This window comes from Pangasianodon hypophthalmus, chromosome 14 (assembly GCF_027358585.1).
Source record: "Pangasianodon hypophthalmus isolate fPanHyp1 chromosome 14, fPanHyp1.pri, whole genome shotgun sequence".
Lineage (NCBI taxonomy): Eukaryota > Metazoa > Chordata > Actinopteri > Siluriformes > Pangasiidae > Pangasianodon > Pangasianodon hypophthalmus.
In genome coordinates this window covers 10,693,307-10,718,663 of record NC_069723.1, presented here as the reverse complement: position 1 = coordinate 10,718,663, position 25,357 = coordinate 10,693,307, and the positions used below count along the sequence as shown (strand labels likewise).

Sequence of the window (25,357 nt, the reverse complement as noted above, 5' to 3'; positions counted from 1 at the left end):
GCACCCTAAACGCTTGTCTTCTTTTATTAGTATAATGATGTCCAATGTGGAAAATTGTCATGTCAAACTTGCATAATCAGAAGAGTTCAAATTACATCGTAGCAGTTTCAACAAAGGCCAGTATAAAAATACAGCTCAGCTCAACTCTCAGAGAATTCAAAGGGAAAAGATTAGTTCAAAATAGAAAAAGATGATCCCTTCTGATCCTATCTACAGTGGAAGTAAACAGCTCTCTCCAAAACACACAAAGCATGCATATCAGAGGCATGTGACTTGAGCTGCAAAACTGGTATTATATTAACATTTGGGTCATGGTTTCACCTTGCATATTTAACTGAATGCTTAGCCTTTGGAGCTAAATATGAATGAGTGTCCTGGTATATGAAGACTGAGTGTGCAAGCATGTCTGCATCTGGCACACAGCTGTGGGCAACCTGTTGTAGTCAGCGTCACAGCGGGTAAGACGGACTACGTTTACATGGAGCCAAAGAAGCCCAACAATATGTTGTGCATCATACTGCATACTGTACACACATAAGTCTCAGACATTCAATTCAGTCATTCTCCAAAGTAGCAATAATGCCACAATCTTTATGATGCACTTCAGATTTCTCTGATTCATTCAATCATTTGAGTAAATGCTTAACAGGGAGAGAAATAAATAAAACAATTGATTTATGTTAGTGCTGCCAAAAGCGAAAAACACATGCTAAAGTCAAGATTTGGTTTAGAGGTTGGTTCATGAGTGGCATGGCGTCATTAGCAAATAAGGAAAAAAATGGACAAGCAAATATACTTAGTGTCAGTGAAGATATCTTGGTCAGACTGTGAACTGAGACTTATTTACCTGCGTGTTTCAGGAAGTCTCTACTGCAGGCTTCCCAAAGTTAGTCACAGGACATCCTGGTGACATTCATTGATTCATGAAAGAATGAGGCGAGAAGGGAGAGGGACCAACGGCCTGTTCCTTACTCCCTCCTCCTCAGAGGCATTCCTCAGCTATTCTATGGAGGAGGGAGATTCCTGAACAGCGCTTCCTGCCAAAAGCAATCACTCTTGGACAATTTGCTGTGAAGAGCCAAAAATAGTGCATCCATACCCTTAAATCTCACCCCCACACACATTTCCAAGTCTTCTATTTTCCAATGAAGAATTAATCCAACACTCACTTCCTGCTGGCTGCTGGGGAATGTGAGCAATGATTCCCGGAGTCCTGAAGTAAGAGACCTGAGCCCTAAAAACATTTTTGTCTCAGTTCTTTTCAAACCTCATCAACATCATGATTATGAAGAAAAACAATATTTTAAGTACACCAAATGAAACCTCCAGTCTAATATAACTCAAAACAATAAGTTTGAGTGTAAAGTCAGTCAGAAGTGGAGAAGCCAGCCTGGGCTGAGAAACAGAGTAATAATATGTCATTTGTTTTATACATGCTGCCATCCTGTGTCAGATAAACTTGCCACAAGTCACATTTAAAGTTAAATTAAGCCTGCCAGCCACTCCTATTTAGCCAGTGTCTGAATTGGGAGATAGATGATCTTGCTACAGCTCCTCTTTTTCTTAATTTATAACCTTGCTATTTGTCTTCCTGGATAAAAGGAGCTGAGAATATCTCCTGCTGCTTAACGGGGGCCTCAGATTACACCCGCGCTGTCTGTGTCACACGGGCAAACATGGCCACCCAACAGGCTCGTGGCAGCCCTGCATCATCAGTCTGACTGACACACAGGCGCACACACACACACACTCACACGCACACACACGCACACACACGCACACACACACACGCACACCCCAGAACAAAGACTCGGCTCTATTGTTGCTGTTTGTGATCCTCATATATTCTTACTCATAGGGACATGCCAAGTATATTCCAGGAGACCCACTGATGGGTGAGGACTAACAGTGGCTTTAAACCTACAGTTATTCCTTCTCAAGCTCTGAAGAACAACACAGGGCTGTGTGAAGTGCCGTAAATGTATGTACACTGTCGCTGATTTATTGTCGTAGATTGTCTTTCGTTACAGCAAACAAGAGACCTGAACCAATGGGCAAAACCTAAACGAATTTTTTTTTTTCACCTGCACTACCCACGTCACAGTGTAAGGAACAATTAAATGCTGTTTAGTTTTATTCTATTCTTTAATTTTATTCTAAAGATCCTAAGAAAAGAGTAAGAGAAATTTAATGAACAAGAGAACAGGCTCCAATAAGAGGTGTGACAAAACAGGGAATTTGCTTTAGCCTTGAGAAAGTGAAGAAAAAAAATAAAAAAAGAGTTCACCAGTGGGGCTAATAATATTGACACTGAAGAAATTTGTATTTTAAGCAAGATTTTTTTCAAAAAAACGATGAGTAATCTGTAAAGTCTATGACAGTTTCATAGGGCAAGAGAATCTCAACTCTCCCATCACTCCAAAGCAAACTAATGTGCAGAAATAAGAAGAAAAGGAGGTTAGCTTAAAGCTGTCGAGTCAAGTGCCTCTTTGTTTGTTGGTAAAACCCAAAATAGAACAATGGAGCAGCTCTGGTATGAAAGGGGCTAGCTGGTGCTCGCGTTTTCAATTTGCAAGAAAAGCACATTCTCAGTTACTGTTTGTCCATTGTGTTTTAAAATCACATTCTCCAGTTTCTGTCTCAAGCCTTCAGTGATTCCATTTCCACAAACACATGGTTGTGTGAACGCTATGTTCACATAACAGAGTTTTCCAGGACTGCAACTGCTTTGACTGGAATTTCAGTGATTCCAAGACTGGGGTTGGAAAGGACTCGTTGCATAAGAGTAGCGTGGCCAGGATGGATTCTTCACAAACCTCAGCCGTCATTACACAGCATGCCTGTGAGAGTGCTGTGTCACTCAGTGGCAAATACATCACCCACTTGCAAAAACATACAGGGACGCATACAGACAATACAATCAGACACATAAAGCAGCTCAGAGCAGATTGTGTATTCAGGCTCTGAGTTTCATTACATTCCCTGCTGTTTCCCTAAAGTATTATTAGCCTCAAGTTCATATTAATCACACACATACACACAGTGGAGAGGCTGCTTTCCTCACACTAGGACATACATCTTATTTACTGTCACGCCTACACTAGGATGAGGGGGAGTGATGTCTGTGCTGTCAGCAGTCTGGGGACACACTCAGTTTGCAGAAGTGCAGCTGCCCCGTGTGTGCTTGTTTCACAATTCACAGAGAGAAAAAGAGAGGGTGATACCGTGTAGCTAAATGTAATGAGAAATGTAAATGTACAAATTGCGCACATCTATTCATTCAGTTATGAATACAAACATAAATAAATGCTGAAACAAGTGGCTCTTTTCTCTAGCTTTATATACCTAGTCCATTATATGACAGTATAATAACAAGTTACATTTCAGTACACATTAAATGAAATGAAATAGATGAAAATGAAATTATATAAATGTACGTTGCTCTGGATAAAGGCGTCTGCCAAAAGTGATAAATGTAATATGAAAAAATTTTACTGAAATTATAACCAGTACTTTTACACTCATTGGCCACTTTAGTAGGAACAACTGAACACCTGTTAATGTTAACATCAGAATGGGCAGAAATGTGATCTCAGTGGCTTTGACCATGGCATGTTTGCTGGTGCCAGAGTTTACACAGAATTGTGCGGGGAAAAAAAACAACCAGCTACTGACAGTTGTTGATGAAAGATGTCAGAGGAAAATGGCCACACTGGCTCGATCTCACAGGAAGGCTAAAGTAACTCAAATAAGCACCCTTTACAACCGGGGTAAGCAGAAAAGCATCTCAGAACACACAACACTTCAAACCTTGAGGCAGATGGCTACAACAGACCATATCAGGTTCCGCTCCTCTCAGCCAAGAAAAGGAAGAGACAGGCACAGGTGAGCACAGGCTCACCAAACCTGGACAGTTGAAGATGAAAAACTTAGTCTTTTTCCAGTGTTCAACTGATAACTGCATGAACAAGCAGATGTATAGGTGTTCCTATTAAAGTGGCTTTTGAGTGTGTAACACTGACAGACTCCACTGTAACTTTCTATAAAAAAATTGGACGTTGTAATCTATTTATGTACTGGCGTCCCATCCAGGGTGTACTCCTGCCTCCTGCCCAGTGTTCCTGGGATAGCCGCGAAACAGCTGGATCCACTGTGACACTGATCAGGATTAAGTGGTTACTGAAGTTGAATGAATTAATTAATTAATGAATGAACGATTTGTTCAAACTCCTTTTCTTTCATAAATCTTAAGATGTTTTAAAGAACTATCAATAACACCATGGTTTAACTGTTTTTCTGGAAGTTTGTTAGCAACCCTAAATATTGTCTTGAAATGTCTTGAAAATTATCTTGAAAATGTATTGTGAAAGCATATTTTAGCTATAACATCTACGCCTACTTTCTAAATGAACCCAAAGTAACACTATTACACCTATCCTTTTATCAGATTAGTTCTGGAGACCAAGCCTTCAACTGCCATAGAGACTCATCAAGTGTAACAAAATTAACTCCACCTATTTGAGTACATATAACAGGGGAAAAATACAACTCATGTGAATGCAATTACTTAAGTTACTTGATGTTATGCCAAGCATGGAGCAACTGAAACAAACAGAAAAAACTTGCCGTGGGTTAAAATACATTTTAACATGGTATTACCTACTCCCCCACACAGATACATATTTTGTACAGAGAATGAAGAAAAAAAAAATATTTGATGTTGAGATCTGTGCTGCATTCCTCCAGGTGTGGAGTGGCTGTTACACCAGAGGAAACAACCTCCCTAAACACACCACTTAATTAAACTGTGAGTTTGGTGAAAGACAAGGTGACGAATGAACATAAATGTTGAACCTTAAGTCACTGCAACCTGTTACTCCTATGGCAATGTGAAAGTGGGCTGAAAAGAAAATACTCGTTAGATTGTAGAACACCAGTCTTGTAGTATGATCATTCACCCTGAAAAGAAATGAATGCAAAAACAATACTGTGTACAGAAGGATACCTGATTAAAAAAAAAAAAAAACAAAGTGGGTGAGATTTTCCCTGTCTTGGTTAATCACATCACTGACAGCATGTGAAAAAAAGAGAAGTAGAAAGAGAGAGAGAAAAAAAACAAAGCGCTTACGTCTAAGGCATCACGGCGCAACCCGTCTGTGTTCCTGAGCCAACAGCGGCTCAATTCGCCCAGCTCCAGAATCGGCTGCACCTTCAGACGTACAGAATCACCCGACTGCCTGATCATCTCCACAATCTCATCCCTGCTCTTGCTCTCCACGTTTCGGCCGTTAATCTCCACCAGCCGGTCTCCCGGTACCAACCCCAGCACCAGGTCCTTCGTCCCAGCACCAGGCTCAGCAAAATGCACCACTCGCCGGTACACGCTCCCATCAGCCGCTCGGTCCAGCATGGTGGTGCGACGAAGGGAAAAGCCGAAGTCGCCTGTGTTACGCCGCTGCAGTTCCAGCTCACGAATCTCAGGCGTTGGTGGAGGAACTACAGCTGGAAGACGCAGACTGGCTGGGAAGGTCTTCTCCACCATCTCTGGGATGCGAACTTTCTTTCCATCTGCAGTCTGCTGCTGGAGGCTCTGCTTACGCTCAGGGTCCAGCAGCTTGTTCTCCACCTGAGGCGACGGTGCGGCAGAGTTCTGGCCAGATGGAGTGGAACCTTCCGAAGTGCTCTCCTCTTTGCTCCTTTGTGAGAAGGAAAAGCGCTTCATAATTTGGCTCATCTGCGAGCTGTGTGATGCCAGAGGGCCGAACCTAGCTGCCCGCTCCCGCACAGAACTCCCGTAGTCGCCCTTCAGATCGTCGCTTGAGCTCGCAGCACTGAGCTGCTCCGAGTCGAGCACCACACTGCTGCGGTTACTGAGCCCATCCGACTCGATGTCGTTGAGACTGAGCTCCATGCTGCTGGCCACCTTGATAGGGATGGGGTTGGAGATTTCCAGCTTGTTGCGCGAGTCCCGCTTTGAGCTGCGGTTCAGGTTGAAGAAGCCCCTTCTCATACTCATCTCATCGAGGCTGCGCAGCTCCGCGGCAGACATCCGCTCCCGCTTGTCTTTCTTGTCCTTCTTCCGCCCTGCATCCTTCTCTTTGTCCTTTTTGATCAGGTTGAACATGGTTCAGCTCTCACAACAGCAAGTCCCACACCTGTGGCCCTTATATCTTCAAACGTGAGGCTTTTTTCCATACAGAGGCAGTGTGACTTATGTAAGTCCAGAATGCCTTAATTCATGTAGCCTGAAGAAAAGAAAAACGACAAAGTAAGAGATCATATCTGAGTAGTCTGAAAGAGGGCGGTTACAGTCATGTTCAGAATATGGCCAAACTTCATGTCAGTAATATTGGTTAGCTGTACTGCAATGAGCTGTGATGCAGTGGGAAGTTTTCAGTGAACTTGCTTTTTGAAAATCATGTGTCTGCGTGTAGCAACAATAATAACACCATCAATAGCCTAGTACAAAGGGTGCATGTTCTAATGGAAAATGTGCCAACAATAAAACTATCTGTATGACATTTCCTCGTCACTGACCGTATAACCCGAGCTCAGTGTGAGTAATGGTATCTCATGGTGATCAGAGCACGCTATGCATTCACACTGGCAGGTCCACCTTTCCATTATCCGTAGGGTTTGTGTTCCACGTACAGTGAGGACCCACACCGTAGCATGCCAGTCAGACCATACACCATGAGCAGATCAAATATCAGCTTTCGTTATACACAACACTAAACTCATACAGTATGATTTAATTTAAGATAACATAACAACCGGGAAGAAACTAGCAAACACACAGCTCCTGCTCTCCTAGTGGCCATGTTTGCTTTTAGAACGGCACACAAACAATAAAAACATTTGAACTTTCAATGACCCTACACACCGAGATGTGTTTGGAAGTGCAGCTGTGAATGTTCCACAAATTACATGAAAATATTTGACTATAAATCCACAAAGGGTGCAAATGTCTCAATAATGACCTCCAAATATGACAGAAATCCATCACAGTGACTGAGAACTTCACTCCATGAGCTTAATGTAATAAACATGCTACATCTATAACAACAATATTAACAGGCTAATAATAACATCAGGAGTTCAAGTCTAATGGCTTAAGGGGGACTTATGAAATCCACAGGGCTCTAAAAAACAGCTTTTACATTCTCAGTTTCCCACCAGCAGGAGACCCCAATATCCAAACAAGGCCCGTTAACAGGGGGAAAAATTCCTCCTCCAGAGACAGGAAGTCATTCCGGTACAAATGCAAGCGGAAAATGGGGCCATTTTTATATGCAGTGGTGTTCCTGTGCTACTAACTTCTACCAAATCCCCTTATTTACAGCATCGAAAAATTATAATCCTATTAAAACACTACTGGCATTTCTGCTTTCAGCTCTTGTGCTTGTGTTAGTACTGTTTAACTTTAGTGCTATTAAACTCTGACCAGTGCTGAAATTCATTTTAAAGACCTGAGACACAAAGAAGCATGTGTCCAATGTAGCATGCTTTACATTATTACTACAAGAATGTGTGTTTATTTTCACTGCATGATAACTGCTAATATACATAAGCTTAAAATTTTAACCCATAGAGCTGCGGTTCAGTAAATGGAAGGGTTGCCAGATTTTCTCAGTCTACCTTTGACTTGCTGTGTCAGCATAGTAGTAAGTGTTAGGCACCACAAGCCACCATAACGGCTTCGACTGGTCTCGGCATAGATTCTACAAGCCACTGCAACAGTAAAGGAGTGCTGAAAACTATTCATCCAAAAGTTATTCCCCTCAGTCTGTGCTTTGATGATGGTGTTGGAGAGCGGCGTCAAACATGTCGCTCCAAAATCTCCCATAGGTGTTCAACTGAGTTCAGATCTAAAGACTTTAAAGGCTATCAGTGTCATACTTATCAAACATTTCATCTGACCCCTCGAGCCCTGTGGATGGGGGAACTGTCATCCTGGAAGAGACCACTCCCACCAGAAACGTTTCATCATAGGATAAAGGTAATCAGTCAGAATATCTTTGCACTGATTTGCAGTGACCATTTTACTAAGGAAGGCCAGTGGACTCAAATCATGCCAGCACAAAGCCTCTGCACCAATGGAGCGAGTGTTTTGTTTTGTTTTGTTTTTCATTTGTCACCCATCTGTATGTAAAAATGCAAGACCATTTACGAATATTCAGGAAAGAACTATTTAGGAATACTGCTTCATTAAAGGACTAAAACAAATTAAAGATTTTTATAGTGAAATATTTGTGATGTGCTTATTATTCCTGTGAGAAATTAGTTATTGCCTGCTGGGTTTAATTGTCAGTTGTTTTAATTGTGTTTCGATTGTGTTTAATAAAAGAAAACATTTTAACGATCTCAAACATAAGGGATAACAGGTTTTGCTCCTTAAAAAAAAACAAAAGAGCAAGAGCTTCTTTTCTCACTCACCAATTTCAGTATCATATTAATAAGAAATCCAGTGTAGAAGTAGTCAAGACAGCAAACATCAGATTCAAAGCTCCACAAATCAACACAGTAAACTGACGCTGTTGCACTAAGTTACGGCAGAGATTCGGATCTACGGAATGACAAGCATGACGATGTTGACAGCGGCTTTCCCATGAAGCTTTTGAACTTTATCTTTTTAAGCAGAGTGAACAGATGAAGAGGTGAGACAGCCGGACAGATTAAAGGACTAAAGCTCTGCTGCATCGCTCTCTTTAGATAGAGATGAAGCAAGGGCTAAATCCCACTGGCAATACTATCAGCAGGTAGTCAAACGGCATTGTGGGTAATTTAGGACACAGTTAAGAAAAGTGAAAACAGATCAAAAAGTTACAGAATAAATCTGACACAATTTAAGATCACGTGTTAATCGTAAAAATGCAAGTCATTCTGAGTGTCTTTTCCGTTAATGTATTATGAGATGCTGCTTTTTGGATTGTACAGTATACTTGATAATGAGAGGTTTAAGATATGTTTTGACAGGGTAAGACTTTTGGGACTGGGTTGGCTTTATTCATCAGTGAGGTCTTTTTGGACCTAGAGCTGATTTATTACACGCAGATCTGGCAACCCTGTTTAGCAGCTACATTTATTATAGGCAGGTATTTTCAGTGTAATGTTACTATAACAGTTTGCATCTAATTTTGCTACAGAAAACACAATGCCACACCTGTGTAAAAAAAAGGAAAAGAAATAGGGAAAAACCCTGAAGAAACTTGTAAAATATATGATTACCAGACAGTTTAACATCCTCACTGACAGCATGTCTCGTCTTGCTAGAACACACACACACACACACACACACACACACACACACAGGCCTGACCAACACACCACTCTCAAATAACCACCTATACTGCACTCCAACACATCACATATCTGTACTCCTCACACAGGATTACTCAGTTAGCCCGAAAGACAGCTCACACTGCGTTTTAATCGCGAATTATCTCCAGTTAAACAGACAGACATGAGCAGATACTGGGCTGGCTGGTAAATGAGCTCGGCTCAATATGAATGGTCTTTGACTATAAGAGAATGAAGTTGACAATTAAAGCTAAGTCATGTTATTAGCTACTCAGCTAGCAAGAGCTGGAGAGAGAAACCGCTGCGAGCAGAATTTTCCTTCACTGTATTATGTAACGTTTGTACAGAACTGATATGCAGTAATTCTGAAGAAAAACCCTGTTTTGAGTCTTTATTTGCAGTTAGCTAGCAGGCTAACAGCGGCTCGCGCGACTGAACTGCCAGGCTCCTTTCTTCACCACAACAATGTCCAGCTGCTGTGTCCGAAAAACACATCAGTACTCTGGGATTTGTACTAAACACAGCGCGTTTTCCTATTTACTGGACCCAAACTACATATAATACGAGTAAAACAGCGCAGGACTCACCGTTATCCGAGGAGCGTGTGTGTGAGTGTGTGTGTGAGTGTGTGTATCCGCAGAAGGGCGCAGCACTGCGTTGGAAAACGGCGGCTGGTGCTGGAAATGTGTGATGCGATATGAAGGCGGAGGCGCTGGTAGCGGTCTTACAGTAAAAACGTCGGTGTGGCGACATCTGCTGGCCAAAGTGTAGAACTACAACAATAGAGAAAAAGGCAAACTCCTAAGAGCACACTCTGCTTAACTTACTGTTTAATAACTAGAATGCTGTATATCATTGTTTAAAATATATAATACACTTAAAGGAAGAGGAACAGTTATAACAATAATAATAATAATAATAATAATAAAATCCTCAGGTGTGTGAAGCAAGAAAGTGTTCAAAATCCAAGGCCAAGGCTGAATGAAAACCAGAGCACAAAAGTCTATCGAAACATAGATTTGTTATTTAATTAAACTTGCATAATGAAAAAAAAATCATGTTTTCTTTGTTTTTTATATTTATTTATTTATTTTATTTATTTATTTTTTATTTTATTTTATTTATTTGTAACTTTGTGGTGTAGTTTGTGTGTTTTTGTGGTGTATTTCTATGTTATATTTTCTGGACCTGAGCTCTGGAACTAGGAGCTCCTCTTGATCAAGCTCAGCTGCTCTCAATCTTCAGTTATGTGTCTGAAAAAGGGATGAGCTGTTTGTTATGTAAGCACTGAAGAAAGCTATGGGCTGAAAGGTTTGCTCACTGGTCTCTTTTAACTCACTGATCTTTGTGCTTTTTTCCCACTATGCAAATATAATACACTTTAAATGACAGTAAAATATCAGTTGATATGCTGCTCTTCCACTTTCCTGTGGCATTATTACACCTCTGACTGTAATGTCACTACACTATCATTTACACTAATAACCCATGCTGCCTGTATAACTTGGGCATACAACTGTATATTGCACATTTTTTTCCTGTTATGTTCATTATTATATTATTTCTATGATATACATATTCTGTATCCATATGACAACCTAATAAAATAAATTTTATTGTACTTGTGCAATCACAGTGAAGATATTCTATTCTATTTATCAAATAAAACAATACAAATAAATATAAATAGTATGAAAAAATATATAAAAATCACTTACATATTTATTATGTAGTTTATTATTACATATTTTTTTATGTACAGCCCTTACATTGTTATTAGTTGTTGTTGTTTATTACCTTTATAATCACCTAGAGCAATGCTGAATAAAATTGTCATTAAATTTCGCATCAGTAAGCAAATCATAAGCCAGACTGGAAGACAGCAAAGATAAAATAACCCAAGTGAAAAGAGCAAATCGAAAAGATAAGTGTCTGTAATGACTGCTTTCTGGCTCAGACTTTCTCTTTCCCTTTCTCTCCCTTTTAAAGATGTTCCACACATTTCCTTCCTTTCTATATTGATCAACCAGTCATGATTACTATTTATTCAACACCTAGATTTCAACTCCAGTCTGATGCATTTATTTGGGAAAATACTGGAACATGCACCAGTCATTTTCCTTGGCATAAACAATAAAGCTGGTCCTGTTTGCGTGCTGCATCCTGTGATTGTGCTGCTGTTACAGCTGTATCAGATGCATCCAGTGGAAATATTGGGAAACTTTATTAGTTCCAGTAAGGAACTTGGGAGAAAGCCCAGACCTCATGCTCTAAATCGGCTTGTATATCGCTATTGAGTATCACCCAACATTTTACATGTAGCTGGATATCTCTGAAGCATTTACAGGCTGCTCGATCGGGATTACAGAGGATTAGTGACTGTCCCATGATCGGTTGTTCAGTTTTGTTATACTCTGCTAAACTAATACTGTTTGGTGGGCGTGGCTTGCGCGCGTCCTCACGTCGACGGCTTGTACGTCATTGCGTCATTACGTCGAGTTCGATAAACGTCTTCGGTAAAGAGGGAGAGGGGGGTTGGAGGACCAGATTTAAAATATGAGATTATGACCGGGTCGCGTTTATAACCCAGACGACAGCGATCCGTTTCGATCGCTCTTGGGTTTTTTAGCTGACTGAGGTGTATGAGGAGTGACGGAGAAAAGCGTTTTACCTTGATAAGGTAGCGAAGGAAGGGAAAGTAGAAAGGGGGCTGTTGCTGGATATTTGGAGAAGGAAAACAACATGGCCGCTGTGGAGCTGGAGTGGATCCCTGAGACCCTGTACAACACCGCTATATCAGCCGTAGTGGATAATTACAGTCGGTCGCGACGGGACATACGCTCACTTCCTGAAAATATCCAATTTGACGTCTACTACAAGGTAAACATGAGGCGTTAATGAGTAGCACACAGAAGGACTTTTGACTAGCTAGTAGGTTAGCGTGGAAGCTTGTGTTATCGTTTACTTGGCTGGAAAGATTAGCTAACGTTCAACTAGCAAGTCTGGAAGTTTTTAAGCAATTCTGTCGATCTCCGATTGAAAAACGTAGCGTGTCTAACTAAATAGGAAGTGGATAGCTTAGACTGAAAACGTGTCAATTTATTAAAAGTGGTCTGTAGCGTTATACTGTAACACCTAGGAAGTGTAACGTTACTGAGTGTAAATATCAGTCATGTTAGCTAGCTGGCGAGGCTGATGAGTTAACTTAGCTGCCTGCTGTCAGTGTGTCGATCCCTGAAGGAGTAATCGGTTTCGAGTGTATTGTATGTGGTTTAGTTATCAAATATAAAACTAATAACTGTCTCATGTTGTCATTACGTTGACGTGGATGCACGAGTCGAAGTGCTGACAGAGTTCATGCTTCTCACAGTCGACTTCACTCATGTCAGTATGAATAATAGAGTGCCCACATTGAATAATATGAAAATTACGATTGTAATTATATTCATGCATCAACAGATTTAAAGTTAACCACTTCTCTTGCTGTGTATGGAAGTTACAATATATGCTGGATATAAATAAAACACTGTTACAGTGATAATGACATAAATGACATACACACACACACACCAGGTCTTATCAGATAAATTAAACCTGAACACTGAATTAAACCATTAGCCACATATTGATTCACTCATTTCCATTGCATTTGGTAAGGACCTGGTGGGTGTGTGTGTGTGTGTGTGTGTGTGTGTGGTTAATATTGTAAAGTACGGTGTGAGATGTTGGGTCAAGAGACCCTCAAGTTCTCCTCAGCGTCTGTGTTGGTGATGCCTTTAATTAAAACTAGATAAATATCACAATATATTAACATCACGATGCATTTCAGTGCAGTGCTGTTAATTGGCAGTGTTTTTTTTATATAATCTGTTGTTAATATTTTTTTTCCCTATTGGCCTAATTTCCCTTCAGGTTGCCTTTAAATGCTTTAAGTTTTGGAGATGCAAGATAAACATCTCTGAACTTAATTTTTCATAATTTGTCACTTTAGCAAAACCATACAAAACTTTACCAAATATCATGAAATATTCCAGTATGATTATTTGCCATACTGATATCACCTTCAGTTATCCTTTTATTTTATTTATAAGTTTAATTTCTGTCCAGTTTTTGGTAAAAGACCCTTTACGTCATTGCGGATTTGTGTCCTGCACTGTGTCCCTGTTTCAGAGCAGGGTTCAGTGAGGACCATGTCGAAGTTCTTAGAGAAGTTCATCCGAGAACCGATGTTGCGCAAACTGCATTTTCTGATTGTATCTATTACTGAATGGCCTTTTTTGTTTCCTTGCATTCATTTTCCAGCTCTGTTACTTTCCCAAGGGAAAGGGTCACTTGTCTGCATTGTGCCACATGGACAATAAATGTTAGTCAATCTCGCATTTCTCTGTATTTTCCAGCTTTACCAGCAAGGCCGGCTTTGCCAGCTGGGAGGGGAGTTCTGTGAGCTTGAGGTCTTTGCCAAAGTCCTCCGAGCCTCTGACAAAAGGTATTGGACAGTGGGACAGAGATCTGTTTTGTTTGTCAGTACAGGGTAGGAATGGAGTATAGGGCTTATTTCAATGAGTGTTAGAACATGATGATGATGACTGTATGAGATATGGAAGGTTCATTATTACTCATTCAGGCTAAACATTTTGAATGTTGTTACATTTTATTTTGTAGAAATCTTCATTTCCTTTACCTTTTATTTTGGCTTTCTTCTTCCAGATTCTTCATTTTACCCAAAAAATTTAGAATAGATATTTTGTTCTTTATAGTAAATGAGTATGACCAATGAAAGTTGAGGCATCTTTCAGAAACATAGAGTTTTCTTCTTCTTATGTTGTTGTTTTTTGTTTGTCTGCTGAGAACTTGGCCTTTGTTCCTTGAATTGCCTCTGAGATTTGTTTACCTGTGTCCTCTCAGGCACCTCCTACACCACTGTTTCCAGGCACTAATGGACCACGGCGTGAAAGTGGCTTCAATCCTGGCCAACTCCTTCAGCCGTAGATGCTCGTACATTGCCGAGTCAGACGCTCATGTTAAAGAGAAAGCCATCCAATTTGGCTTTGTTTTAGGTCAGCAGCTGTGCTGTCGTTTTTTCTTTTTATTGTTGATGGTTGACTGAAAGTGGTAGTAATGTCTCAGTTTTCCTGTCAGGTGGCTTTCTGTCAGATGCCGGATGGTACGGGGACGCAGAGAAAGTCTTCCTCTCGTGTCTCCAATTGTGTATGTTACATGATGAGATTCTGCACTGGTATCGTGCACTGGAGTGCTGTGTGAGGTGAGGCTAAATATTCTTCCTGCTGTATGGTAGAGACAGCGATAAAGAAAATATTACCACTTAGCTATAGTTTTGACACAACAATTTTTACAGTAAAAGCTCAAGGTGTCAGTTACTTTCCTGCTTTAGCTGGAGCTCTGAATTAAGCTTGTGACTAAATCACCTCTGAATTGGGTGACTTCATAGTTGATGACGGCAATTGCTCAGTGATAAATCGTACCTCGCCAAGCCACGTCACAGATCCTTTTTTATTGTACCTCCTGTTTGGATTGTGTCAGGTTGCTTCACGTGCGCAATGGCAACTGCAAATATCACCTGGGAGAGGAGACGTTCAAACTGGCCCAGTCGTACATGGACAAGTTAGCCAAACACGGTCACCATGCCAACAAGGCTGCACTTTACGGAGAACTGTGTGCTCTGCTCTTTGCCAAAAGCCACTATGATGAGGTGAGGAGCTGAACGCCCAGGCCTGATCTTTTGGACATTTAGAATAAGTGTAACTTACTATATGTTGACATATGTGCTCCTTGGTGTTTCAGGCATACCGCTGGTGTATAGAGGCCATGAAGGAGATCACCGTTGGCCTTCCTGTGAAGGTGGTGGTTGATGTCCTGAGACAAGCCTCTAAGGTATTTCTTTAGCACTGTGGAGTGGTCATGTCTGGTTCTCCACAATCAGCTGACATTTGATTTATAAATGAAAACTGTATGGACTAGCATAACTGTATCTCTAAACAGACTTAAGATGTATTTAGACTGTGCAGTGACTCATGTTGTTACAAATGCTTCTCGTGCAGGCATGTGTTGTTAAAAGGGAGTTCAGGAAAGCTGAGCAGCTGATAAAACATGCAGTATTTCTAGCACGGTAAGCTATCTCTGACCAATGAGTTAACACTGTCTTACTGTTTTATTATGTTAAGTATATTTATTTAAAATAGCCAGCATCGTATTATTAGCGTTACTTTGAACTTGTCTGTAATAATTTAATAATAACTACAGTAGTATTTGCTGCAATGCATTTCATAAATGTTTCTATCCAATAGATCAGCAAGCATCACACTCAGTCTTTCTTGCTTATCCATACTCATACACATACACACGAATACTAGGGGTGTAACTATACAGTGTATTATGTGATATGAGGCTCTTGGTTCGATGCATATGTATATTGAACAATACATTCGACAGACTGCAGGATAAAGCAGACCATTTGTGCGAAAATATTGCTTATATTATGTGAGGTGTTATGAACATTTAAATTTAAGCAAGTCCAGACTCCATCTCCAGAAAAGCTAGTTTCCTCTTTATTTGGATACACTGGGATAGGCTACAGGGTTGAAAACATGTCTAGAGCTACAGAGAGCTGACTTTTACAGCACAACTAGCTAACAGAATATGAAATAAAAAGCCTTGTGCTTCAGACCCCCTTGAGTTACACCAGTGAAAGCTTGACCAGAGAGCTAATGTTTAATTTTTGTTAGACTGAAATGCACAGCGTTTGTTTCATTATACACTGCTAAGAGTTTGAAAGGATCACACAAACAATGTGTCATTAAGTTTCAGTTATCGCACTTTTATAATGTTTAATGTATTAATCAGCTGAAAGTGGAAACCTAAGACACATACTGTATTCAGGCAGTGCTTATTTTTGCTGAATTTTTTTTAAAAAAAATCAAAATTGCCTACAGACACCACTGTTATTTTTATTGAATTTGAATTGTGTAAGTGTTACACTTCTAACAAACACATCCAAGTTTTAATTTACTGATAAGATGTGTTGAAAACTTAATTTACTGGTTTAATCTGATGCACGAAATGGGTCCCTGGAGGGCTAGTGATTAGTCAACAGCGCTCTCACTGCAGCAGCCTGGGTTCGATTCCTGGCCAGGGAACCATGTTGATTTGAAAGCCATGTTGATTTGATATCCCTCCGTAAACAGGGAAGGAACTTGGAGTTGAGGAGAATACCCCAAGTTGAGGAGTAGGAATTTTTCTTTGGTTTTTACTGGTTGGAAGTTGGGAATTACAAGTTGCGACCTCGAGCTGAATGCAGCAGTAGCTAAAACATTTACTAGTTGTGTTCCATATGACAGGAAGATCCCCCAGGGGAACGAAATTACTGATGCAGTGCCATTTCATATCGCAAAAGACATGGTGCCCATTTACTCTGTCAAGAAAGACTGGTTCGTTAAGTTGTGCAAAAATAGTAACAGCACTATCAATAGCAAACAGTGCAAACAATGTTTTTTTTTATATATATTCATTATTTAAAAGAGACTTTGTTTGCTATCGATGGTGCTGTTACTATTTTTGTACAGCTACATTTTCCAAAGTCCCTTCTAACAAAAAAAAAAAAAAAAAAAAAACTTTGGTTTGAAATAAATTGCATCATTCTTTCAATTGCATTATGTAAGAACTAAAAAAAAAAAAAAAAAAAATCTAAATCATAATCGAGAATCATTCATAAGATTTTTTTTTTTCAGCAGTATTGTCTAGCTTCTTCGTGTATCCTTATATATTATAAAATTTATAGCAGCATTCTGCATCTGGATTTTCAGTGATCCATGATGTTAAAAGTATATATTTATATTCTGACACCCTCCATCTTAGTAGATTTTCTTTGTCTGCCTCATTTTTAGTGATTTTCTTGCTTTCAGGAAAGCACATGTGGAATTTTTTCAGTGGAGAATAGACATGATTAGCACCACTTGAGCATTATTTGTATATTATGTTTGCAGCTCATAATAAGTAATAAAATGCTTTTACATTTAGTGTTTTGACATTAAACACTAAATGTAATTTCACTACTAAACAAATTTATACTCGGCATTCAATGAGGAAATAGCAGCTGCAGTTTGTCCATATGTTGCCAAGCCCTGCTTTAACTGGAGTGTTTTTTTTTTGTTTTTGTTTGTGTTTTTTTTCACATTAATAATCCTGCAGGGCACATTCTTTTACTGATGCATGAATGCATTTTTTTTTTTTCAGGGAACATTTTGGACACAAGCACCCAAAGTACTCTGATACGCTGCTAGATTATGGATTTTATCTTCTAAATGTGGATAACATTTGCCAGTCTGTTGCCATATATCAGGTGGGTTCAGAGTTGTTTTCTTGACAATCGTCACACATTTAGGGAAAGCTCTTTTATTGGTTATTAATCACACTGATATTTGTGTGTGTGTGTGTGTGTGTGTGTGTGCGTGCGCGTGGCTGTGTTGTCAGACTGCCCTGGATATTCGGCAGTCTGTGTTTGGAGGGAAAAACATCCATGTGGCCACAGCACACGAGGACCTAGCATACTCCTCTTATGTGCACCAGTACAGCTCTGGAAAATTTGACAATGCACTGTGAGTAAGGCTTTCTATTCATGGACCTAATAATTGGCTATTTGGCTAGAGAGGGGTACCAGATACTGACTGAGATCTGATTTTTTGGAAATCAGCAGGGGGTATTGTTAATTTTCTCACATTTTCTGCTCCTAGGAAAGTCTTTTCATATTTGGTAGGCCAGAGGCAAAAGAGCAAGAATGTCCCAGCACAAAGAGAGAAAGCATGCAAACAGATTTAATTCGAGGGAAATACCATTTCGCTGCCAAGTATAGCTGTTCACAAGATAGGAGGATACTTGCAATAAAATCACAATTTTAGTCATAAACAATGTTATTCCTTTGGGATTTTTCAATGGCTCTTGAAGTGTTTTTGATTGTCAGACATGTGAACACAGACCTCTGCTTGCTGTTCTACCCTTTAACACGGTTAAATTGTTCTGTCAGAAAGGGGACGCCTTTATTTTTATTCACAGAACAGTTTATTCAATAAGATAAAGTTCCCAGTTGATGCATCATGTTTCTCAGTGGTCTTACTCAAGACTTGTGTTGTGTTTAGATTTCATGCAGAACGGGCCATAGACATCATAACTCACATTCTCCCTGAGGATCATCTACTACTGGCCTCCTCCAAGAGGGTGAAAGGTGAGAGCCTCACTCAACAACATTTATAACTCCTTCAAAGTGGGATGTCTGCAAAGAGAAGAGATGAGAAAAGCTTTAAAAAAAAAAAAAACCTTTTAGAGTGGCTTTGTCCTTGTGGTTCTGTTGGTTTCCCTCTTGTGTTGGAAACGTAGCACTTATTTCACTCCATTAGTTTCAGCAATTTTATTCATACTGCTTGTGTGTGTGTTAATTATCCTTCACTAGCACTGATCCTGGAAGAAATTGCCATAGACTGCCATAATAAAGAAACGGAAGAGCGCCTTCTGCAGGAGGCCCACGACCTCCACCTCTCCTCCCTCCAGCTGGCCAAAAAAGCCTTTGGAGAGTTTAACGTCCAGACAGCGAAACATTACGGCAACCTGGGCCGTCTCTACCAGTCGATGCGCAAGTTCAAGGTTAGAGGATTTTATTTTTTTCTTTCATTGAGTGAGGCTACTTTAATCCACATTAATAAATGATAAAGAATGCCTCATGACAGGTGTTTAATATGATCACCTATGGGTTAGAAAGCAAATCAGTGACAACAGCTCCCAGTTGGTTTTGATTTTAATGGCGTAGTGTCACATAATTGGACTAAGATAAATCTGATGTTCTGATGTTCTGTGTTCATTAAAGAAAACATTGTCATTTTCCCTGTCATTGGTGTTGTATTGCAGGAGGCTGAGGAGATGCACATCAAGGCCATCCAGATCAAAGAGCAGTTACTGGGACAGGAGGACTATGAGGTAGCTCTGTCTGTGGGACACCTGGCCTCCCTTTACAACTACGACATGAACCAGTATGATGACGCTGAACGGCTCTACCTCCGCTCCATCGCCATTGGTGAGCCCAACATAAATGTACATACATACCTGTCCAAAGCTCATGCCATCAGGGTCATTGAAGGGCCTTTGTTAAAGAGCATTGTCCCTCCCAAGTGACACAACAGAAAGCATCCGGCATGTCATCTGGAGATCACAAGTTTAAATCTCAGTGATTCCATGGCCATAAAGAGAGCAAAATTGGCTGTGCTTACTGGGTGGGAGGGATGGTGTGGATGCTTTGTCCTCTGTCAGTCAGAGCAGCACTAGCCAATTGTGAGGGTCTGTGAGTTCATGTATGCAAAACAAGGCACATAATGCTTTCCTCTGAGCATGTTTTGCTGCCCTGTGACACTATGAGCAGAAGTTTGAAAAGATTTGGTTGGCTGGCTTTGCGTGTCTCTGAGGAAGCTCACCCTTTCCTGTCATATGGTATGGGAGATCTGGATAGTGGGTGGAAATTGGCAGGTGTCCAAATTGAGGAGAAAATGGAGGAGAAATAAAAAGAAGAGCAGTGTCAACCACAAAGCTACATTTGGATTTAAAATTTACAGAAATAAACTGTACTCCAGTGCTTCCTCATGGGCTCTGCCATTTAAAGCCTTTTACTTTTGAGTATATAAAGAAGCAAACAAGCTTCTTTATAGCAAACCATGCACCTGCTAGTTCAAAGTGTCAACCCAGAATTGGTCATGATAATAGGATAATTGGCTGATTAGGATTTGTTGGTTGAGATTGTGAAAGTGGGATCCATCCATATGACTGTATGACACTACACTGTTGTATTGTGTCAGCCAGTGGACCATATAATCATGGTTAAAGCTATGACCTGCATTGCATAATTAGTATAAGGCTAATATCTGTGACACAGTCTGACTTAGATGTCTGTTTGGAGATACAGTATTGAGATGTGTTGGTTTGTTTTTTGGTTGTCCAGCTGGAATCCTAATGGCCTTTAGATTTGTTATAATTTTAGCATGTGCCTTATATATTTCTGTAGGTAAGAAGCTGTTTGGAGAGGGCTACAGTGGACTGGAGTATGATTACAGAGGCTTGATCAAGCTTTACAACTCTGTGGGGAATTACGAGAAAGTGTTTGAGTACCACAACATCCTGTCCAACTGGAACCGTTTGAGGGACAGGCAGTTTGCAGTGGCCGACGCCCTAGAGGACGTCAACACCAGCCCCCAGGCCACAGACGAAGTGGTGCAGTCCTTCCTGCTGTCAAACAGCCACGCTGTAGGACGTTCCTGTATGGGTTAAATTACAGGACCTTGTGGTCTTCATTCCACACACCTACACTCACCTGCATTCTCACACATCCTCATCTGGATTTATTCACACCTAATCACACACAGCAGCGAGTGGGACTGGATCCTAAAGCTGCAAGGTCACCCATGTAAGCAGGTCCCACAGTCCTGTTATTCACATGAGCCCTGGTGAAGAGACATGACATCTCTACCAATGCTATCAGAACTCTTCTGGTGGAAAAACAGCCTTCTGATGGCACCAAGTTCACGTTCCTGTAAAGGATTTTTAGATTTCAGAGGACCTGATTATTTATCTGACTTGCTAAAAAAAAAAAAAATGAGAGAAAAATAGGCAGAAAAACAGAAAGCAGCCTATTAGTTTTACAGATTGAAATATAAAATGCCGTTTTTTTTGTTTGTTTGTTTGTTTGTTGGGGGGGGGGGGCCTAGGGTGGGCTGCTATCTGAAGTATTGCGCCACACATATATACTGTGGCTGCACTCCTAATGCTAGGACAGCGTGCACGCTGAGGCAGGCTGGACAGAGAGACCCATCACTTTCTTGGGACAAGTGAAGGACAGACACGCACCACATATGCTTGTGTTTAAGTTCTTTATGAAGTTTGCCACTTCTCCACGCAATGCAGAGCCCTGCATTAATGATTACCCATTTGTTCTGTTTTGGCAAGTATGTGTTTGGAAACCTGTGTTACATTTTAATCATTTCTGGTTTCTTTTTCCTTTCATGCCATGATGAGAGGAATGGACTTTATGGACCAGTGGATTTATTATTGCTTTTCATGCGGAGTTTGTTTTTGTTTTTTTTTCCTGATTTTTGTATCCTTGCGTATTAGTATTGACATAGTTTCATTTAAAAATGCCAATAATTTATATACAAAGTGTGCTATAAATTTGTAGGTGTATCATTGCAAGTGGATGAGCCAAAATGACTGATTAAAACTGATGGTGAGAACATGGCTGCCAATATGAGTGAGTAGAGGGGGAGAGGACACACTAACCACTGCAGAGTCAAACGGCCGAGCAACATTTAAACACAGCCTGACAATGGTGATGCACACGAGTGTTTCGTGTGGCCTGCTCTAATTGGTCATTATTATTATCCTTTCAGAGCCCTATTCAGATTTGCACTGATTAAGGCCCTTGGCCCTCTGCCAGAGAAAAGAGCTGATCACTGCAACCGGCTTTGTGAAGAGGCTCCACTACAGAGGGACCAATTGTGTTACGGTTGTGTTTATAGTGTAGGGCTGGTGTGAACTGATGAGCACTGTCATGGAGGCAGACTTAATTAGTCACCATGTACCATGCACATGATGGCTGTAATCTCATACTCCTGATTAATTAAATCCTGACAGTTTGATTTCTGTTACTTATTAATGATCTCTCTCCACTTGTTCTAAAATCCACAACTAAAAAGATGCTTGGTGAAGCTTTAAACAAGGTTTACATAGAAGCATTTGTTACTTTTAACAGAGGCAGTATTCTCAAACACAACTTTCCCAATCACACATTCAAACATATGATTGTTATATTTTACAGGACTATTGTTTTAAATGATGTTGGGGATTTTTTTCTCTATATTAGGTGACAAGATCAGATTGTGAAGTGTAATGTGTGAATGTGTGTGTTAATAGTAAAAAAAAAAAAAAAACAACAACAACAAAATAGAATAGTAAATGCAGAGCGTTGCCTTGGTCTAGGTGGAGTGGTTTGGAATGTACCGATGCTGTCATGCTGCAGTGAAGACCCCAGCGCTAAGTAAAGTCCCAGCCTTAGCCTTAAAGGACGCTAAGCTGGTGGTGCTCTGGCTTTGTCAGCCCATACGTTTGCTTCAGACCCTGCCGTGAAATTAGTAAATTGAATTGCAACACTAGCTCTCTTTTAGCTCTCATATTCCACTTTTGAGTGCACTGAGGTTAGCCTCACCCATTATACTGTTGAAAATCTGATTTCAACACCTTGCAGATGATATAAAGGGAATGGGAGTAGTGAAAAAGTTTGCCTTGTTTACACAGAAAAATGTATTATTGGAATATTACAACACAACCAATAAAAACAACCTGTGATCTTGATAATGAGTATTTCCCATTTGAGTGATGATTTGTAATAACAGGGCAGAGTTTTATTGATCATCCTGAGGATGTAGTCAGATATTTGTGACTGTAAAATAACAGTAAAGATGTAATTTTGTTGTTTGGGAATACATTTCATTTCTTCCACCATTGTAATAAGTTGATGTATGAGTCCATGCACATGAAAAATAAGGGGAGAAAAAACAACATAAAAAGTCAATCTATCTCACCCAGATTAGATACTTTTATTCTAAATGATTTGTATTCCTCAGTTGGTCCTGTATGGTGTGGTGTAACAGTGTAGCGCAGTGGAGATTTGGAAATCGTTGAAAGATCCGAAGGTATTCATTCTTGTCTCAATTTAGTGGGGCAATAGTTTCTAAAACAGAAATGATGGCCTTTCTTTATTAGTAGTCATCTATTGCATCTGTAATTACATATACACTGATGTATAAACTTGCAAATGGTTTATAATCCCAGAGAGTGCATTGCATATAAACAGAAATCTTGGAACTGAGAAAGTTTTCTGGCTCTAATTTGCACTGAATGAATCACTGTTGATGAACTAATAGAAAATGCTTGGAATGTTGAATGCTTTGTCAATTTATCACTTTACTGTTATTACTAGATGGCTGAATATGTTACCTGTATAAAATATATTGTATTTGAGTCCGAACACTGCTGAGACTGGGAGCTATTTTCCCAGAGTGCATTGGGGAATAGACAGCACACTGCATGTTTCATGAAGAAAGCCAGATCAGACACTGCAAACTATGAAAGGGAGCGGCCTTTCTCGAATACTTCATTAAATTTGGAAAAGGTGCATACAATACTGGGGGAAAAACTCTTGTTATAAGTTTATTTATAATTTCCTAGTAGTTTGTAGTAGCTTGACTGTCAACTGAATGATTTGGTTGAAATTCGCTTTTTCCGGGCTCCCAAGAGGCACAACAGAAAAATGTTTGCCCTGTCTTCAGGAGATCGTAAGTTTCAATCCTGACAATGCCACAGCTATCCATGGCCAGGACCCAAGGGATCAAATTTGGCTGTGTTCTCTGGGTTGGAGAGATGTTCTCTCCCTCACTCTCTCTCACACTTCTGTGAGCCCATGTATGCGGAAGAGGGTAGATAGCACTTTCTTCTGAGTGTTATGCTGCGCTGTGACGCAGCCTGAGCAGCAGTTGGAAAAGATCCTTCACCCTCCCCGTTTGGTAGCTGTTGTATGATAGGAAGAGCTTGACACTTTTTCCACCAGGCAGCAAGCCCGAACAAACTACTTATTATATGAAGATGCCAAGTTTAATGAAGTAATATTCAAGTTTATTTCAGGCTTATAATAAAGTAACATCAAAAGGCTTTGCTTTTTGTTTTCATGTAATTATGTACGTTTCTGTGCATTGTAGCTTTGATGGTAGCTGTGTAACTCAAGTTTTAGTAGCTTTCCCAACAGTGAGCCAAAATGCTAAATTTATTTTTATTTAAAAATATGTAATTTTTATGTCATGCTAAAAAAAATCTAATTCAGAAACATTTCCTTGACCAGTCTTGGCTCTGTTTTAATACATCGCTATAAACATGTTGATCACTTTGGAAGTGTGGAGACAGCGACACTGACTTTAATAAAACACAGCTAGTTTAATCATGGAAATTGCCATCATCTATATTACTGCGTATGATCCTTTACTGTGGAATATTGCTTTAAAACTTATTTTACACATTGGGTTAGCACTTATGGAACATCTGTAGGAAGGAGGCTTTCTCTTGTTTAAAAAACAGACCTCAATAAAATACTTCTTTAACACACTTAATCACTATAGAGGTCATGAATCCTTGACATCTTCACTGTTGGATCAGTTATTTGTTGTAAGTTTGTATGTGTGTGTAGCTAAAATCATTTCTGCATCTGTAACCATCGAATTTGTTCAGTTTTATTGTATCCACAGCAGCTGTGAACACCTGTAACTAGGGGCAAAAAGAATATATAGCTGATGTGGGCCTTGTAAATTATTTTCCTTTTGACAAAATGATAAGACCAATATTAAAACATGATTGTCTTCAAATGTTCATTCATTTGCAAATATCTATATAATGTATTGAATGTTTGACTCAAATGTTAAATGCAAACAGAGAAGATATATCCTGCACTTTTTGGAAAAAAAAAAGAGAAAAAAGTAAAAAAAATAAAACCCACTACTTGTTTCAAATATTCAAGCTTGTTACCAAAAATAAAATACCATTTTGACACTATCTATACTTATGTCCACCACAAATATAAAATGTCTTTCATACCTCACGTAACAGCATCTAGTTCATTCCAGTCAGCAGAGTGTTCTCTGATAGAACAACACACCAGTCTTTTTTTTTTTTTTTTTTTTTTTTGCTCATTTGGATATCAAATCACCTTTCACAAACTAGTCTAGCTCAGTCATTTCAGCAGTATATTACCTAACTGAAGTCATTTACATTTTGTTCATTTGGCTGATGCTTTTTATCCAAAGCAACTTTGGATAGGATACAACTGAGCAATTGAGCATTAAGGGTCTTGCTCAAGGATGGAACAGCAACAATTACTGTGCTGGAATTTGAACTTACAACCTTACAATCAGTAGCTCAAAGCCTGAGCCACCACTTCCCCATCATCCATATTACTAGATGCATCAGG

At 39.8% G+C, this 25,357-nt stretch overlaps 2 protein-coding genes across 9 annotated transcripts in view; one reads left to right on the top strand and one right to left on the bottom strand.

The window, feature by feature from the left end:
• myo18ab (myosin XVIIIA b) overlaps positions 1-10,039 on the bottom strand; it is a 95,646-nt gene extending 85,607 nt beyond the window's left edge. For all 8 annotated transcript variants that reach the window (XM_053239900.1, XM_053239899.1, XM_053239909.1 and 5 more), the window contains exons 1-2: positions 9,888-10,039; positions 5,129-6,245 (exon numbers count right to left, since the gene is read on the bottom strand). In XM_053239900.1, coding sequence (XP_053095875.1) covers positions 5,129-6,124 — 996 coding nt within the window. In that variant the 5' untranslated portion in view covers positions 6,125-6,245; positions 9,888-10,039. The remainder of the gene's footprint in view (positions 1-5,128; positions 6,246-9,887) is intronic.
• Positions 10,040-11,791: 1,752 nt separating this feature from the next.
• Positions 11,792-24,755, top strand: appbp2 (amyloid beta precursor protein (cytoplasmic tail) binding protein 2). The gene is made up of 13 exons (XM_026924308.3): positions 11,792-12,180; positions 13,698-13,786; positions 14,206-14,357; positions 14,440-14,563; positions 14,842-15,010; positions 15,103-15,192; positions 15,360-15,427; positions 17,551-17,656; positions 17,788-17,912; positions 18,450-18,535; positions 18,761-18,951; positions 19,213-19,378; positions 20,357-24,755. Exons 1-13 carry the CDS (start codon positions 12,043-12,045, stop codon positions 20,617-20,619), a joined length of 1,767 nt encoding a protein of 588 aa, XP_026780109.1. The 5' UTR covers positions 11,792-12,042; the 3' UTR covers positions 20,620-24,755.
• The last annotated feature ends 602 nt before the right edge of the window (positions 24,756-25,357 follow it).

Excerpts from the sequence above, each read along its gene's own strand:
- appbp2 (XM_026924308.3), top strand. The coding sequence starts at position 12,043 with ATGGCCGCTGTGGAGCTGGAGTGGATCCCTGAGACCCTGTACAACACC. Across the intron at positions 15,011-15,102 it reads CCAAAAGCCACTATGATGAG|GCATACCGCTGGTGTATAGA; the intron begins GTGAGGAGCTGA and ends TTGGTGTTTCAG. Across the intron at positions 18,536-18,760 it reads CTCCTCCAAGAGGGTGAAAG|CACTGATCCTGGAAGAAATT; the intron begins GTGAGAGCCTCA and ends ATCCTTCACTAG.